Consider the following 20,139-nt stretch of genomic DNA (forward strand, 5'->3'; position numbering starts at 1 on the left):
AAATACATTTGGTACAGAATAAAAAATAGATCATTATTGTGCCAATGATTTTCAACACTTACGCAATTATCAAAAAGGTTGGTTTTATTGATGATGCGGCAGGCAGGCTCTGGCCTTTGAACCTCCAGATGATGACTGTATAAATTATTTATATACATAATTATAAATATTAATTTTATGCGTGTCATTGGTTTGATACATCCAGGTGGGCAGTTACAAACTGAATTTTCCTGCGTTCTGAAATAACATCTGAGACTTAAGAATTTACCTATGTTTAAATTTATGTTTTGTTTGCTTTGCTCAGTGTCTGACAGGTGGCAAGGATGGAGGAGTTCACTGCACCGATGTTTCTAATGCCAGTCGCACCATGCTCTTCAACATTCACACCATGGACTGGGATCCTGAGCTGTGCAGGTAACAGCACACACACAATGCTAGCAAACATGTACACCTCACCAAGGGTTAAAACTGCACTTCTGTTAATACCCCTCAATAAGTGTGGTACTGTATGTACACTCTGTATTTGATTGTGTGTATTTTGACAGTGTAGTGCATAGAGAAGGGATTCTCAAACTGTGATACTCGTACCACGAGTGAGTCTCTTGATTGAAGTAATTATGGTGGTGCTTGTACTTTATTTTTGAGATGGTACTTGGTGAAAAAAGTTTTGAGAGCCACTGGCATAGAGGTTGGAATCTTTGGGTACCTCACGATTAGATTATGATTATGGTTCAGGGGCTACAATTCGATTATAAATAAATTATATTTATACATCTATAATTGTTAATATATATTGTATATTATATTATATATTCTACATGTATTGCAATTAATGATTAATAATAGTATGTCAACAGGACTCCTCCTTTGGTTACTGTTGTATGCAGTATTGCGCTATGTCCTGTTTTTGTATTAGTGCGCACAGCATAGATGTACAGTATATATGGAAGACTAGATACGTAAGAACTGTAATAGCCTGCTAATTAAGTGAACAAATATTTTTTGTGCTTTCTAAAACCACAGAATGTTCACACACTTTGGCCCGAGTCACCATAAGACAGGTTTCATCTAACTGCTTCATCATATCTATGGCTGAAAGACGTGTTGCCGTACTGCATGGATATTATTGTCTCCTGACTTAGTAATTAACTTGCTAATTTCCTCTTTTTAGCTGGTTCCTTTTTGCTGTATTGCCGTTCCTATTAGCCTTCTGTTGAAGTGTTTGAAGCATTTATTATTTTCTTGTTTCACTGCTTCACATTCAAGCTAGCTTAGCGCCGCGACTAGCATATTTGTCCTCTCCTCCTCCATGTGTGTCCGTGCTAACCCAGCTAACACATAACATTAAAATAATGTTAGCTAATGGTTCTCCCTTGGTTAGCATAGAACTAAACCTAGATCTAATGTTTAGAGAACATTAGCATATGTTACTTTATTTAACATATGTAAGTAATCGATGTTTGGACAAATCCATCGATTCATGAATCGCCCACGTTTTAACCCAGATGCATTGAAGAATCGATCATTTTTCCCACCTCTAGTAGTGCAGACAAATACAGTCAAACCTGTTTTAGCGACCACTTGTCTATGGCGTCCACAAATATTTCCTCCGCAGGGAAACATTGTTTTAGAAACCCTATCTTTAGCGGCCACCTGTTTAACACGGCCACTTATTTTGCATCCCAGAAATGTTTTTTTAGGTTTAGGGTTATTTATTTTTGGGGGTGGTCATAAATAAGGCAAGGTGTGCTATGCCAAGGGGCGGAAGCAGAAGGAGTGACGTCAGACGCCATCTGGAGATCGTGTCAGACGGTACAATTTTTTCTGCAGAGCCACAATCTGGATTATTTCTTCCAATTACCTTTTTTTTAATTACATTAGAGCAATATCAACCATCAGCCAACACCTCATGGATGAGGAGGATACACTGATCAGTGCTGAGGCAGCCCAGGACCTGACTCCGCCTCTTAAACCCCTTCCGCAATGTCACCAAAAGGCCTAATCAAAGTGCTGTTTCTGAGCTAAATAGCCTACTGGAGTATTAGGACCGGCCAGGACAGGATCCTGTACTTTAGGAAGAGTATGGTGTGGAAGCAGGATCTGACCTGGAGAAACTTTAATTTCTTCAACAAAGAATGGACATTTTGGAGAACAGACTTAAGGAGGTGGTGGACATCGCCCTCAATGTAGAGGATAGGCTTAGGGCAGCAATGGAGGCCATGGCTGGCAGGTCAACGGCTATGTGGATACCAAGATGCAGAGTTTCGACCAAGTAGTCGTAGCATGCCTGTGTCGACGACATAAAAGGTGGGGTGAGGAACAAAAAAAGATTATTGATAAAACCCAACTGTCTTGTCGACCAGCTAGCTTCTTCACCACTGCAGCCGCTATACCAACCGGCCAACTGACATAGACATCACCTTCCACCACCAGACCACCTATCAGGATAGAATTTACCCAGTTTGGAGAGTCCAGGACCTCAGCTGATGTTACAGACTGCATTAAACAGTGTGTACATTTCCTGGCACTCTGGCCTCTGTGTGATGCTGAACTGGAGCATGGGCCGAGTTGAAGTGGGACGAATCTTGCTGCTGCTATGGTTCCCAATAGCCTTTGCGGCTCAAAAGGAGGTACAGTCCTCGACTCAGGATGCACCTACTCTCTGATGAGTCATTCTTTGTGGAAGACTGTGAAGAAGGAGCCAACTTGCATAACAATGTTCGTAATGGCCAGTGGGCAAGACAACAAAAGCCAGCCTGCTCCTTAACCTGCATGACTTCAACAGTACACCACTACATGAAACAACCGATAAGACCCCTGCCCGGTGACCCCTGGAACGATTAGTACACAAAGTTCCACCACCACACACATCTGCATCCCACAGAGTACAGAAAAACACAGCCACAGGAGGAAGTGGAGAGCCATGTAGGTGCAGGCTGATATTTATTCTGCGAGATGACTTGTGTTGTATTAAGGGAAATCTTATATTGTGGCTAAAGATAACAAATATTTTATCCATTTTTTACAACATTCCCAGCTGATTATTAGGTCCTACCTGTGACTCTTGAATAGCATAGTAGTTGCGACACCGCAACTATGTGGGATGTGGATGCATTTGTTACACTATAGCAATCACTATAAAAAAACGTGCTGCAATGATGCATGATGTTGATGGATCGAGTTTCAGTTATTTGTGACGGACCTCAAAAAATGCGTATGCGCATTCACGCATACACAAACATGCGCACACACCCACACTTTATTCCCTACTATCACATTCAGTTCTATTAGAAACGCGATCAACGTAATTTCACATCTTCTTCCTCCGTTAGAATAAAAAAAGGTGCAAACTTAGCTGTACCTCATTGTCTTTCATAGACACAACTACATCCATCTGACCTTTTCTGAGGGCGAGCTGTGTTCTGCCTGGGGAAACTGCGTTGATAAACCTGTAATTTTTTTGCGTGCAGTACTAATTATGTGACTGTGGCGTCACATAAATATTCAAAGACGCCAAAACATCTGTATTATTATCTGTTTGATTTATTACACTGCTGCGTTCACTGGGGTTGGCCTGTCTGTTTATTTATTTGGTAATTAGGTATCGCTGAACTCTGACTAAGATGGTCCTAAAGCCTGCAACTCAAAAAGTTATGGACAGATTTTGATGAAATTTTAATATCAGAAATGTGATCAGGAACAACTAATTAGATTTTGCTATTTCTATTACCTAATCACACATTCTCGATCAGGGGTGCCCAAACATTTTGCCTCCAGGGGGCAAAAGGAAATGAAACAGTGATTTTAAGTGAGTGATGAGTTTTACTACCTCTAAAAAGGTGGCGATCAAACTTTCATAGATTGCTTCTAGTTATCCTTTTAAACATGCTTGTGTGAGCTTTAAAGAGTTCAGTACGAATATGTACTACATTTGGGAAGCCACCATTTGTTGGTAAATCATGATCGCACCAAATTCAACCTGCATTAAATGGCCACTTTTGCTGTTCCCGTTGAGTAGTCGCGAGAGACAGCTTTGACTATCTGAAAAGCTCTTATGTTTTTTTTTTTAAATAACGAAAACACATTTTCTGCTTTGCTTCTTTTAGGTACTTTGATATCTCGATGGAAATTCTCCCCAAAGTCAAAAGCTCTTCTGAAATCTATGGCATGATGGTGAGTTTTATTCACAACACAAGCCATCAACACATTTTACACTCCAGTATTTTCCTGCTGTGGAACACACATTGTGTAACTTTTTCATTTACACAACTCTCTTTAGAACAGCAAAGTTAGGCTGAATCCCAACTCTCATTCTTAGCCCTTCATCTTATTCCTAAAAGTAAGGGGCAAGTTGAAGTGGTAAAAAATATACCCCTAAGAAATGAGACACCACTCGTTTCCCGCTACGTCATCAGCTCAACTTAATTGGTGGCTGTGACGTAGGCAGTAAAAATACTCCACTACCATGTACTATATTTCATCACAGGTATTTGACAGAAAATAAGCTATAAAAGCAAACATCACTGTATTCAGAAGCTACAATATGTAAATTGAATGTGTTAGCTGGTCATCATGAAGAGTGACTGCCGCCCCAGTGTGCCCACAAAGCAGCTCTCTTATATTTCCCCCTCGCTCAAAAGTCACGTTGCATTTATGAGTCCATAAATGCAAACTAAACTGTTGGAAAACAAAACTCTCCAAGCAGTAGCGAATTAACAGACGCAGATACAGTGGAACCTTGATTTACAAACTTAGGTTGTTGAACATGGTTTGTAAACCAAAACATTGTAAATTGAAACATAGTTCCCCCCTAAGAATCAATGTAAACATGAACAATTGGTTCTAACCTCGATAAAAGTCTCTATTTTAGTAAAGAAAAATGCACACTTTAAAGCAGTGGTTCTCAAACTTTTTTTGTCATCCCCCACTTTGGACAAGGGGGAGTTTTCAAGCCCCACCTGCCCCCATCGCCCCAACAGAACGCTAATGCCAAGCTTAACATTTTCAAATTTATTGAACATCAAGTAACATCAAGTTGTATACATTCAAACTCAATAACATAAAATAACATCAAGTTCAATAATAAATAAAATAACTGTGCAGCTGTGGTATAACTTGCATCAAGTTCAATAATAAATAAAATAACTTGCATCAAGTTCAATAATAAATAAAACAAAAGTGTTATAACTTGCATCAAGTTCAATAATAAATTTAAAAAAAGTGTTATAACTTGCATCAAGTTCAATAATAAATAAAAAAAAAGTGTTATAACTTGCATCAAGTTCAATAATAAATCAAATAAAAGTGTTATAACTTGCATAAAGTTCAATAACAATTTAATTTGTCTACGAGTTGTTCCTCAAGATCACTTGCAATGTCGCATATACGTCTCGCAACTGTTTGGTTTGACAGTGGGACAGCTTTTAATTTTGCTGCGCTTGTCTCGTCAAGCATGACTGACACCATGTCTATTGCAGCGGGGAGAATGAGCTGCTCAGCAATTGTGTGTGGTTTTTTGCATTGTGCAATTCTGTATGCAACTCTATTTGAAGCCATTTGAGCGTTACTGTTTACTGATGCAGCTTTTACCATGCGCTTCTCCTGTTGACGGTACTCTGCCAGTTTTCTTTGAAATAAATCAAGTGGCTTATTGACGTGATTGGGGTGTGTGGTCTCGAGGTGTCTCTTTAATTTGTTGGGTCTCATGCTGTCTGCTGCTAGCGGTTTTAGACACAGAACACACAGGGGTCTCTCCTCTTCCCCCACCACCGCTGCCGTGAATCCAAGAGCAAGATACCCTTCATCATATTTTATTTTCGGTTGGCTTTTTGGTTGATTAGGCCCGTCAGATTTTTGTTTCTCTGCAGGCGCTGGCTCTGGCTCGACGACCTTTGAGGTGCGAGTCACAAATTTATCCATTTTGTGTAATTGTGGTCCGCACATTAGCCTGCTACCCATCTGCGCGAAAGTTTGTTCCGCTTAGCCCTGCCCCCATTAGTTACTGTTGCTATGTCTGTCAAACTTTCGCTCCTACCTAGAAATTTAAAGCCTACAGGTAAAATAAGTAATTTACATTTATTTATATAGCGGATTTCACAGACAGAATCACAAAGTGATTTACAGTGTGTATAGAAAATGAAAGCATTGTAAAAAAAAAATCTAAGAATATAATTTAAAAAAAAAAGTTTTAAGTGAAATTTCCTCCCGTTCCTCGCGCCCCTGTCATGTCTCTATTCCCCACCAGTGGGGCGTGCCCCACACTTTGAGAAACGCTGCTTTAAAGACACTATAATGTGTATATACTAGAGATGCGCGGTTTGCGGACACAACCGCGGAGTCCGCGCCGCGGAGTCCGCGGATAATCCGCGGGTCGGGCGGATGCATGACGAAAAAAATATATTTTAAATAGATTCGGGCGGGTGGCGGTTAAACCAATTCGGAAATGCATATACATAGTTAAATGTTGTTACCCACATACGAAAAACAAGCAGCACTCTTTGAAACAGGCAATTACTCATCAGGCACTGCTGCAGCTGTCACGCCAAATTTCTTCCCCCGTACAAAACACCCCCCCGCCCCATTTACTTCCGGGGCTGCGTCCAATAAATCACAAAGTTGCCGGGGGTCCTTAACCGGCACGCGACTGTCCTGTTTCGCGCCTGTACAAAAAAACCCAACAATAATCGATTTCTTCAGATTCCAGCAGCTGTCAAAGACGAAGTATCCTTCCAGCGACGGGCAGTCAAAGCCGAAGTGCTATCGATCGCTGTCAATGACGTAAGAGAAAACATGACCACGGAAGTAAATGAAGGGGGGAAGGTTTTTGTAGGGGGAATAAATTTGGTGTGACACAGCACACCACAACACAACACAACTCAAGAAGAAGAAAAAAATAAAAAGATGGCAACGCCAGCAGCAAACGTGGTACGCGACAAACTAAAAAAGGGAATACTAAAGACCAGGGGGAAAAAAATAAGAATAATAGTCAACACTTTCTTAATGGAAATGACAATAATCTTATAATAATGATAAATAATATTATCACGCATTAATATCTCTTAGCCTCTAATGCGTGGCCAAGAGATATTAATGCGTGGCACGCATTGAATGTCTCTGCTGCATTGGATCAGTCTCCTTTCTTTAACAGGCAAAAGCTTTCTAACCTCACTAATGCCTTGCATCGTCTATATTAGATATATAACAACGGGTGGGTGGCAGGTGGCGGGCGGTTGTGGTTTTGATAAAATGTTAGTTCGGGTGGATGGCGGGTGGATGACGACTTTTGTGATGCGGTTGCGGATGAAATAGTTGCCTATCCGCGCATCTATAGTATATACACACATATATATATGTATATATATATATATATATATATATATATATATATATATATATATATATATATATATATATATATATATATATATATATATATCTCCATCCATCCATTTTCTACCGCTTATATATATATATATGTATGTATGTATGTATGTATGTATATATATGTATGTGTATATATTTATATGTATGTGTATATATACATATATATATATGTATATGTGTATATATATATATATATATATATATACATATATATATATATATATATATATATATATATATATATATATATATATATATATATATATATATATATATATATATATATATATATATATATATATATATAATTTACTTGTATTAATATATATGTACGTATGTATGTTTGTATATACATATATAATCAAACCTACATAACAAGGGGGTAATGGCTCAACAATGTAATTTTTATCCAAACACATCATTACAGCAAGCTTAAATGTCAACATGCGCACACACACACAAGTCTTGTTCCAAAAAAAAGGTAAATCTTTTTACCTTGTGTCTGCGAATATTTTTGCCATCTTTGAACACTGTGGGATCGCCTCACAGTCGCCGCTAGCGTTAGCACTAACTCGCAGTGTGAGGCGATCCATCATCGACGTGTGTGCCGGTAGTGCCTTCTCCTTCGGTAAAGTCTGCTGTTGCATCTAGGGATGATGTTCGTTAAGAAATTATCGATGTCGATGCCATTATCGAATCCTCTTATCGAACCGATTCCTTATCGAATCTCTTATCAAATCCAGATAGGTTGTTGTGTGTGCCGGCACGCTGTTTATATGGAGGAAAGGCGGACGTGACTGAGGACCGCATACGGACGTTAAAGGGTGAAGGTTTCAGGTGAGAGAGGACGCTAAAGGCACGGTATAGTGGCTTCGATAACAGGAACCGGTTCTCAAAAAGGGATTTGAATCCATGGAATCGGTTCTTTACTTATTGAAGCATCGGGAGAACCGGTTTTCGAACACTATCTGTAATGGCATCTCTTTTGGTCTGATAACAATAAAAGACTTGCTGCAGAACAAAGCACCCTACGCCGATAAAATCAATTAAGTCAGTGCTTGATAACTCCTCTGCGGTAGCTTTGTCGGAGTTAGCAGTCTAACCATGCTGCACCACGCTGTGAATACCGTCCTCTTTTTAAACCTTTCGAACCACCCACACAACTTGCCTTAAATTGTTCTAAATTGGCCGCTGTTTTGTGTCTTCATTTAGACGTGCAAACTGACACAGTTGCACAAACAGATGTGAGAAAGGAGGCAGTTGAGAGAGAATATTCCGCCTGTGTGTGTGTCCACATATTTGGGTTGTCAAAAATTTTAATATTAGACATATTGATTATTCAGCATTATTATTTTATCAATCAATCAGTCAAATTTTGGAACATATCAGCAAACCCTTCAAAGTTATCGCTATCTCAGAAACATGTATGGATGCTAAAAAAAGAATGGATTTTGACTTGGAAGGATATGAACTAAATTATATCAACAGAATCAACAAGAACAGAGGGGGAGTAGCTGTGTACGTGATGAAGAACCTAAACTACAAAGTGGGAAAACATGCCATTAGCTATTGATAATATCTGAGAATGTATAACCATTGAAATATGTCGTGAAAAAAAGCAATCTACAGGACCGTCTCAGAAAATTAGAATATTGTGATAAAGTTCTTTATTTTCTGTAATGCAATTAAAAAAACAAATGTCATACATTCTGGATTCATTACACATCAACTGAAATATTGCAAGCCTTTTAATATTTTAATATTGCTGATTATGGCATACTCCACAAATTCTCTATGGGGTTCAGGTCAGCGGAGTTGGCAGGCCAATCGAGGACAGTAATGCCATGGTCAGTACACCAGTTACTGGTGGTTTTGGCACTATGGGCAGGTGCCAGATCATGCTGGAAAATGAAATCATCATCTCCATAGAGCTTTTCAACAGATGGAAGCATGTAGTGCTCTAAAATCTCTTGGTACACAGCTGCATTGACTCTGGACTTGATGAAACACAGTGGACCAACACCAGCAGCTGACATGGCTCCCCAAACCATTGCTGACTGTGAGAACTTCACACTGGATTTCAAGCAACTTGGATTTTGCTCCTCTCCAGCCTTCCTCCAGACTCTAGCGCCTTGACTTCCAAATAAAATACAAAACTTGCTTTCGTCTGAAAACAGGACTCTGGACCACTCTGCAACTGTCCAGTGCTTCTTTTCCATAGCCCAAGTCAGACGCTTCTAGAGATTTTAGAGCACTACATGCTTCCATCTGTTGAAAAGCTCTATGGAGATGATGATTTAATTTTCCAGCATGATCTGGGCCCTGCCCACAGTGCCAAAACTACCAGTAACTGGTGTACTGACCATGGCATTACTGTCCTTGATTGGCCTGCCAAATGCCCTGACCTGAACCCCATAGAGAATTTGTGGAGTATTGTGAAGAAGAAGCTGAAAGACACCAGACCCAGTAATGCAAATGAGCTAAAGGCCGCTATTGAAGCATCCTGGGCATCCATAACACCTAAGCAATGCCACAGGCTGACTGCCTCCATGTCACGCCGCATTGATGCAGTAATCCGTGCAAAAGGATTCCCAACCAAGTACTGAGTGCATTAATTGACATTTTCAAATGTTTGATTTTGTTTTGCTGTTATAAATCTTTTTTTTTACTTGGTCTGAGGAAATATTCTAATTTTTTGAGATAGGATTTTTGAGTTTTCTTAAACTGTATGCCATAATCAGCAATATTAAAATAATAAAAGGCGTGCAATATTTCAGTTGATGTGTAATGAATCCAGAATGTATGACATATTTGTTTTTTTAATTGCATTATAGAAAATAAAGAACTTTATCACAATATTCTAATTTTCTGAGACAGTCCTGTATATATAGATCACTTAAATCAAACATTGATATGTTTGAGAGCTGGATTAAGGCAACTTTTGCATAAGTCAAACATTGATATGTTTGAGAACTGGATTAAGGCAATTTTTACTGAAATTAGTCAAAAAATAACCTTATAATGTGGAGACTTCAACATTGACCTCTTGAATCCTAACAAACAAAAGCCCATAGATGACTTTATTGACACAATGTATAGCCTGAGTTTATATCCTAAAATCCCAAGGCCAAGCAGAATCTCAGGACACAGCGCCACACATATTTTTAATATTTTTACAACAATACCACAAGTGGCCTGCTAATATCCGACATCAGTGATCATCTGCCAGTTTTCATAATCTATGACGGAGAGGAACATTGATGACAAAAAGACATTTCAAAGAATATGTACAGAACAAAGTATGACAGCTTTCAAGAATGATCTGAGAAATCAAAGTTTTCACATTGTCTACAGCAAAAATGATGTAGATGATGCATATGGTGATTTTTTAATACCTTCGAGATACTTTATGACAGACATTGTCCTTTGAAACAACTTGGTAAGAAGCAAAAGATGAATAATCAACCATGGATAATAATATTACTGAAAAATGCTTGCAACCAGAAGAATATATTATATAGAATATTTATAACACAAATATCTACAGAAGCAAAAAACAAGTACAAAATGTTTAAAAAACAAGCTAACTGGCATACTACAAACACGGAGGAAAGAATATTACATTCAATTATTGGACCAGAACAAAAACAATATGGAAGCTAAATAGCATGATTAAAACTGGTGGTAAGAAGGATTATCCTAAATACTTCTCAGATGGAAATGTAAAAAATTACAATATGAACGAAGTAGTTGAAAGCTTCAATAAGTACTTTGTGAACATTGGACCAAATCTGGAAGAAAATATTCCAGATTTCCAGGACTTGAATGACACTATAGACAGAAATCCGAACTCTATGTTCCTCGAAGGTGTGACAAAAGAGGAAACAATCAGTATTGTGAAAAAATATAAATCCAAGACCTCAACTGATTGTAATGGAATTTATATCAAAACGATAAAAAAGGTTATGAAGAGATTTCAGAACCTATAACATATATTAGCAACCTATCATTTGAAACAGGCACATTCCTAGATAAAATTAAAATAGCAAAAGTCGTACCAATTTATAAGACTGGTGACAAACACCAGTTTACAAACTACAGACCTGTTTCTGTACTTCCACAATTTTCTAAAATTATTGAAAAACTGGTTAACAACAGATTAGACAAATTCATAAATGAAAACAAAACACTCACAGATAACTAGAGATGTCCGATAATGGCTTTTTTACCGATATCCGATATTCCGATATTGTCTAACTCTTAATTACCGGTACCGATACTGATATATACAGTCGTGGAATTAACCCATTATTATGCCTAATTTTGTTGTGATGTCCCGCTAGATGCATTAAACAATGTAACAAGGTTTTCCAAAATAAATCAACTCAAGTTATGGAAAAAATGCCAACATGGCACTGCCATATTTATTATTGAAGTCACAAAGTGCATTATTTTTTTTAACATGCCTCAAAACAATAACAGTGCAATAATTTTTCATAACATGGTCACTACTGCCTAGTTTCTCTTGTTATATTCTTATTTTACTGTTATATTTTTATTGTCATTGTTGCTTTTTATTTTTATTCTTATTGTAATATTTTTCTATTCTGTTTCCATTTATACCCCCATTATTTACTTTTTGCTTTTTAAATTCGATCTCAATTCTGTACACTGCTGCTAGAATTTTAATTTTCCTGAGGGAACTCTCCTGATGGAATCAATAAAGTACTATCTATCTATCTATCTATCTATCTATCCATCTATCTATCTATCTATCTATCTATCTATCTATCTATCTATCTATCCAAACAGCAGCTTGGAATTTGGGACATGCTCTCCCTGAGAGAGACTATGAGGACGTTGAGTTGGGTGGGGGTAGGGAGTAGCGGGGGCGTTATATTGTAGCGTCCCGGAAGAGTTAGTACTGCAAGGGATTCTGGGTATTTGTTCTGTTGTGTTTATGTTGTGTTATGGTGCGGATGTTCTCCCGAAATGTGTTTGTCATTCTTTTTTGGTGTGGGTTCACAGTGTGGCGCATATTTGTAACAGTGTTAAAGTTGTTTATACGGCTACCCTCAGTGTGACCTGTATGGCTGTTGAGCAATTATGCCCTGCATTAATTTGTGATGAGAACAGCCGGTAGATATTATGTGACTCGGACGGCACGCACGCAAAGGAAATGCCTTTAAGGTTTATTGGCACTCTGTACCTCTCTCTACGTCCGTGTACACAGTGGCGTTTTAAAACAGTGGCGTTTTAAAACGTCATACATTTTACTTTTAGAAACCGATACCGATAATTTCCGATATTACATTTTAAAGCATTTATCGGCCGATAATATCGGCAGCCCGATATTATCTGACATCCCTACAGATAACCAATATGGATACAGAGCCAACATCTCAACTTCAATGGCATTAATCGAAATAACGGAAGAGATCACCAATGCGATAGATAGAAAAAAATGTGCTGCTGCAGTGTGAATGGATTTAACAATACCATTTGACACAATTAATCATAGCATCTTAATAAACACATTAGAAATGTATGGAATCAGAGGGTTGGTCTTGAACTGGGTTAGAAGCTACTTAACCAACAGGAAGCATCACGTGAAGATAGGAGAACACACTTCTACAAAGCTGAAAATATCTTGTGGCGTACCACAGGGATCACTACTGGGACCAAAATTGTTCAATCTTTATATGAACGACATTTGTAAAGTTACAGAGGACTTAAAGTTAGTATTATTTGCAGATGATACAACTGTGTTTTGTTCAGAAGAGAACACACGAAAGCTAATAAAAATAACAGAAGAAATTAACAAATTTAAAAGATGGTTTGACAAAAACAGACTATCTTTGAATCTCAGTAAAACTAAAATAATGTTATTTGGTAAGAGTAGAAGGGAAAGTCAAACACAAATATAAATAGACGGAGTAGATATTAAAAGGGTAAAAGAAAACAAATTTTTTGGTGTAATAATAGATGATAAAATTAACTGGAAACCTCATGTAAAAAATATACAACTGTACAAAAAACACGTCTAATGAATAAAGCAAAACTTGTTCTGGACCAAAAATCACTTCATATTTTCTACTGCTCACTAGTGTTCCCATATATGAGTTAATGTGTAGAAATATGGGGAAACAACTACAAATGTGTGCTTCATTCACTAACGGTGTTACACGAAAGATCAATTAGAATAATACATAATGGATATAGAGAACATACAAACTCTTTAGTTATTGAATCATAAATATTGAAATTTAACGATTTGGTGCACTTGCAAATAGCTAAAATAATGCACAAAACGAATTATAACCTGCTACGCAAGAATGTACAACAATTATTCTCAACAAAAGAGAAGTCTAAATATAACCTTAGAGGAAAATCTAATATAAAACAATTGTATGCTCGTAAAGGTTATCAGTATGTGGAATTAAATTATGGAATGGATTAAGCAAAGAAATCATAACAAAGCACCATATATGATTCAGTTTAAGAGACTGTTCAAACTACAAGTGTTCACAAAGTACACAGAAAAATAATTATGATGTACATCTTTAATGTATGTATTTATATATTTAATATTTGTTTACTTACTATGTTATATTGTTTATTTATTCACTGTTCTGTTACTAACAAAGAACAAGGAAATGGGATAAAATTGCTATGATATGAAAAGGGGTAGGATTAAATAAGCTCTGCTTCTACCTACTCCTTTTCGGACGTGCTGTAATGAAACAACTGGAAATATGTGATGCATTACATTGTATCGTATGCATGTTCGAAATAATCTAAAACTGAACTGAGGTTTACTTTTATAGCCCTTAATCACAAATGTCTCAAAGGGCTGCACAAGCCACAACAACATACCATGAATTTACCATGAATTGATTAACGTGGACCCCGACTTAAACAAGTTGAAAAATGTATTCGGGTGTAGGGATGATGTTCGAAATCCGGTTCTCCCGATGCTTCAATAAGAAAAGAACCGATTCGATGGATTCAAATTCTTTTTTGAGAACCGGTTCCCGTTATCGAAGCCACTATACCGTATTTTCGCGACCATAGGGCACATCGTATTAAAAGGCGCCGTGTCAGTTACGGGTGCTATTTCTGTATTAAACGCATAAATAAGGCGCAGCATATTTTTGGGCGCAGGCATGATTAAACATACGCTAGCTTAACCCTCCTGTTGTGTTAAAAACCCCAAAAAATCCCCTAAACGATATTTTTTTAACTTGAAATTTTATGACTTTTCCTAGATTGGCACCAACAATAGAAAAAGTGAAATGTTGCTTTTATTCACATTTCCATGTAAGCTGTACAAAAAAATTAACAAAGGTGGTCTTTGGGTTAACATGACCCGCGAGTCACAAAGTGTTGAAATCAAAGTCAGAGTTATCTATTAATCACAGAATGTTACAATGTTTTAGTTGTTATAGTCCATCAGTAGCAGAGCTCTTTTTCTGTGGATTTCCAGAGATTATAAAGGTGCTGCAGATAACAGGGCCCCGAATTCTGTCTGTGCTGAAGCCATGAGTGTGCGTTATACCGCTGAAGAGGCTCTAGAGCTGATTTTTTCAGATGTCCAGCAAGACAACTCTGATTCAGAAGAGGAAGTGGAGGATGTATCAGAAGAAGAAGATGGGGAGGAATACAATCCAGAGCATGATGAATCATCTTCAGAAGAAGAAAACCCTGAAGCTGAAAGAGAGACTTTCCTTTCAAAAAATGGCAAAATAACATGGTCCTCAGCAGCATATGACCATCAAGGCAGGCATGCAGAACAAAACATCATAAAGATGACCCCAAGACCCACAAAGTATGCCGTTTCTCATGCCCATGACATTGTCTCTACATTCTACCTGTTAATCACACCAGCAATTGAAAAAATAATCCTGGAGATGACAAATTTGGAGGGTTTTCGCAAATATGGAGACAGCTGGAAAAAGATGGATGAGACTGACCTGCAGGCCTACTTAGGGCTGCTAATCTTAGCCGGTATATACAGGTCCCGAGGTGAGGCTGCAACTAGTCTATGGGATGCAGAGAGCGGAAGGCCAATTTTCCACTCAAACTCTTTCACACCTACTCAAGACTGATACGATTTGATGACCGTGAGTCAAGACAAGCAAGACGTGTGACAGACAAACTTGCAGCCATAAGAGAGGTCTGGAACAATGTAGTTCTTCTGAGCACACTGCACACAGATGGTGACGTTAAAGATCGTGAGGACAGGAAGCCAGTCATCATCCTAGACTACAACCGCAACAAGGGAGGTGTGGACAACCTAGATAAGGTGATTGGGACATACAGCTGCAGAAGGATGACTGCCCGCTGGCCCCTGGTCATCTTCCACAACATCAATGATGTTTCCTCCTACAATGCCTTTGTGATTTAGAGAGAGATCAACCCGACCTGGATGTCTCATAAGCAGAACAAGGAGGGTGTTCCTGGAAAAGCTGGGAAAGACACTTGTAATTCCACTCATTGAAAGAAGGAAGCCTGTCCCCCGCACAGAAGCCTCAGCAGCAGTTGTAAAAGCTATTCAGAGTGCAGGAGCTCTTGATCAACCTGAGGATCCAGCTACCACAGCCACTTCCCTAGCTAGGGCAAGTAAGAGGAAGAGATGTCAGTTCTGCCCTCAAAAGAAGGACTGTAAATCAATCAATCAATCAATCAATCAATGTTTATTTATATAGCCCTAAATCACAAGTGTCTCAAAGGGCTGTACAAGCCACAACGACATCCTCGGTACAGAGCCCACATACGGAACACATACTGTGTTCTGCAGGTGTAAGAAATATATCTGCAAAGGCTGCGCACTTGCATACTGCCCTACATTTGCCAATTAGGGTTAGTTAATTAGTTAATTAGTTGAATGGGTTATGTTATTTTTCATATTTTTGTATTTTACATTGTCTTCACTTGTTCACTGGAGAAAGAAAAGAAAGAAACTGAGTCATTGGGATGAATAAAAATGCATTCAAAATGCACATTTTTTTGCTTTTCTTAAGCTATAGAAATGAAGTGAAGAGGGAAAACTCAGTTATTCACACATTTTGTGGTGAATGACAAGTTGTTTCTTCAAGCAAGATGAAATTTGGTGTTTAAATTTAATTAAGCTGCTTATATTAGGGGTTTTGTGAAGACGGGTCATTTTGACCCAGAGTACACAGGGTGTATACAGGAAATGAGGACAACACAAGGGTTAAAACATACGCTAGCTTAAAACATACGCTAGCATGCATGGACGCTGTTTTAAAAAGGCAGCAGGAGCAAAGCTGAGTTAGGTTGTACTTAATGGAATTATTTATCAATGTACTCACATTATTTTTTGATCAATCCTCATCCACAAATCCATCAAAGTCCTCATCTTCTGTGTCCGAAATGCATAGCTGGGCAAGTTCTCCATCAAACACGGCAGATTCCCTCTCGTGATTTTCAAAGTCAGTCTCGTTGCCGTGGGGCTCCTCGGAAAAGATGCCGGCTTTTGCAAAAGCTCGAACAACAGTGCAATCAGACACGTTAGCTCAAGCATCCACTCACAGATCGTGGCGTAACTCGCCCGCCGCTGCCTCCCAGTTTTCGTGAAGCTGTGTTCGTCTGTCATCCATCGCTCCCATGACGCTCACAACTTCACTTTGAACGCCCTGTTTACACCCATGTCCAGCGGTTGGAGTTCCTTCGTCATGCCTTAATGATGACTCCAGGTGGAAACTTTTCTTTCGGCAGCGTCTTCCCCTTGAAAATCACCATAGGTGGCAGTTTATGTCCATTAGCATAGCAAGCTAGCACAACAGTAAAAGCCGACTTCTCTTGCCCCGTTGTGCGTATCGATTCGCTACCCTGCTGGTCCACTTCTTCTCCACAATGTGCTTCACCGGGATGTCGAAAGTGAGCGGCACCTCGTCCATGTTGGTGATGTGTTTGTCCGCAATTTTTTTTTATTTACAACGCACACAGCAGCACTATATGCTTACTGGGGGCGTGCCTTTAGCGTCCTCTCTCACCTGAAACCTTCACCCTCTAACGTCCGCATGCTGTCCTCAGTCACGGCCGCCTTTCCTCCATATAAACAGCGTGCCGGCCCAGTCACATAACATCTACGGCTTTTGCAACTCAATGCACACACAAGGTCCACACACAACAACCTATCTGGATTCGATAAGAGACTCGGTAAGGAATCGGTTCGATAAGAGGATTCGATAATGGCATCGACATTGATCATTTCTTAATGAACATCATCCCTATTCGGGTGTTACCCTTTAGTGGTCAATTGTACGGAACATATACTGTACTGTGTAAACTGTACTGTTTCATATCATGTATTCTCTTCCTTTGCAATCTACTAATAAAAGTTTCAATCAAAAAAACATCCTCGGCTCAGATCCCACATCAGGGCAAGAAAAAACTCAACCCAATGGAAACAACATGAAACCTTGGAAAGGACTGTAGATGTGGGGATGCAGAGGCGTCACCTACTGATGCACAGAGGAGTGGTCCACCCCGGGTCCCGACTTTGAACAACTAGCGCCTCATTCGTGTTACCTGATTACCTTTCTACGCAGGGGAGGGGGAAAGAGCAGAAAAGAGAGACAGCAGATCAACTGGTCTAAAAGGGGTCTATTTAAAGGCTAGAGTCCACAAATGACTTTTAAGATGGCACTTAAATGCTTCTACTGAGGTAGCATCTCTGTTGTACATTCCAGAGTATTGGAGCCCGAATAGAAAACGCTCTAAAGCCTGCAGACTTTTTTTGGGCTCTGGGAATAACTAATAAGCCGGAGTTCTTAGAACGCAGATTTCTGGCCGGAACATATGGTACAATACAATCAGCAAGTAGGATAGAGCTAGACTGTTTAGTATTTTATACGTAAGTAGTAAAACCTTAAAGTCACATCTTAAGTGCACTAGAAGTCAGTGCAGGTGAGCCAGTATAGGTCTAATATCATCAAACTTTCTTGTCAAAAAACTAGCAGCTGCATTTTATACCAACTGTAATATTTTAATGCTAGACATAGGGAGACCAAAATAATATGTTACAGAAATCAAGACAAGACGTAACGAACGCATGATTAATGATCTCAGCGTCTGCAACATTACGGAGATAAAAGAAGGCTGTTTTAATAACACTCTTAATGTGTGACTCAAGTGAAAGAGTTGGGTCGAAGATAAGACACAGATTTTTTACAGAGTCGCTTTGTGTAATTGTTTGGTTGTTAAATGTTAAGGTGGTATTATTAAATAGGTGTCGGTGTTTAGCAGGACCGATAATCAGCATTTCCGTTTTCTTAGCGTTGAGTTGCAAAAAGTTAGCGGACATCCATTGTTTAATTTCATTTAGACACGCCTCCAGGTGACTACAATCTGGCGTGTTGGTCAGCTTTAGGGGCATATAGAGTTGCGTGTCATCAGCATAACAGTGAAAGCTAACACCGTATTTATGGTATGATGTCACCTAGCGGCAGCATGTATATGCTGAAGAGTGCAGGGCCAACAACCGAACCCTGTGGAACTCCGCACGATACCTTAACATACTCCGAGGTCACATTGTTATGGGAAACGCACTGCATCCTGTCAGTAATAGGAGTTAAAGGCCTACTGAAAGCCACTACTACCGACCACGCAGTCTGATAGTTTATATATCAATGATGAAATCTTAACATTGCAACACATGCCAATACGGCCGGGTTAACTTATAAAGTGACATTTTAAAATTCCCGGGAAATATCCGGCTGAAACATCGCGGTATGATGACGTATGCGCGTGACGAAGTCCGAGTAACGGAAGTTATGGTACCCCGTAGAATCCTATACAAAAAGCTCTGTTTTCATTTCATAATTCCACAGTATTCTGGACATCTTTTGCAATTTTTTTAATGAACAATGAAGGCTGCAAAGAAGACAGTTGTAGGTGGGATCAGTGTGTTAGCAGCGGACTACAGCAACACAACCAGGAGGACTTTGTTGGAGCGCTAGCCGCGCTAGCCGCCGACTTCACCTTGACTTCCTACGTTTCCGGGCCGCCAAACGCATCGGATGAAGTCCTTCGTCCTTCTGCCGATCGCTGGAACGCAGGTGAGCACGGGTGTTGATGAGCAAATGAGGGCTGGCTGGCGTAGGTGGAGAGCTAATGTTTTTAGCATAGCTCTGTGCAATCCGGTTGCTAAGTTAGCTTCAATGGCGTCCTTAGCACAGCATTGTTAACCTTCGCCAGCCTGGAAAGCATTAACCGTGTATTTACATGTCCACGGTTTAATAGTATTGTTGATTTTCTATCTATACTTCGAGTCAGGGGTTTATTTCTTTTGTTTCTATATGCAGTTAAAGCAAGATGCTATCATGTTAGCTCGTAGCTAAAGCATTTCGCCGATGTAAAAGGCACTGAACGTCCATTTCGCGTTCTCGACTCTCATTTTCAAGAGGATATAGTATCCGAGGTGGTTTAAAATACAAATCTGTGATCTACAATAGAAAAAGGAGAGTGTAGAATCCAATGAGCCAGCTTGTACCTAAGTTACGGTCAGAGCGAAAAAAGATACGTCCATCACTGCCTCTCAAGTCATTCACTGTAACGTTCCTCATCTACGAATCTTTCATCCTCGCTCAAATTAATGGGGTAATCATCACTTTCTCGGTCCGAATCTCTCTCGCTCCATTGTAAACAACGGGGAATTGTGAGGAATCCTAGCTCCTGTGACGTCACGCTACTTCCGGTACAGGCAAGGCTTTTTTTTATCAGCGAGGA

General features: G+C 39.2%; 1 protein-coding gene across 3 annotated transcripts in view; it reads left to right on the forward strand.

Moving 5' to 3' along the window:
- Nucleotides 1-20,139, forward strand: part of LOC133663362 (glycerol kinase-like) — a 59,433-nt gene that overhangs the window by 14,358 nt on the left and 24,936 nt on the right. For all 3 annotated transcript variants that reach the window (XM_062067781.1, XM_062067780.1, XM_062067782.1), the window contains exons 7-8: nucleotides 305-414; nucleotides 4,107-4,173. In XM_062067781.1, the coding sequence (XP_061923765.1) occupies nucleotides 305-414; nucleotides 4,107-4,173 (177 nt within the window). The remainder of the gene's footprint in view (nucleotides 1-304; nucleotides 415-4,106; nucleotides 4,174-20,139) is intronic.

Source organism: Entelurus aequoreus, linkage group LG13 (genome assembly GCF_033978785.1).
Source record: "Entelurus aequoreus isolate RoL-2023_Sb linkage group LG13, RoL_Eaeq_v1.1, whole genome shotgun sequence".
In the NCBI taxonomy this organism is placed as follows: domain Eukaryota; kingdom Metazoa; phylum Chordata; class Actinopteri; order Syngnathiformes; family Syngnathidae; genus Entelurus; species Entelurus aequoreus.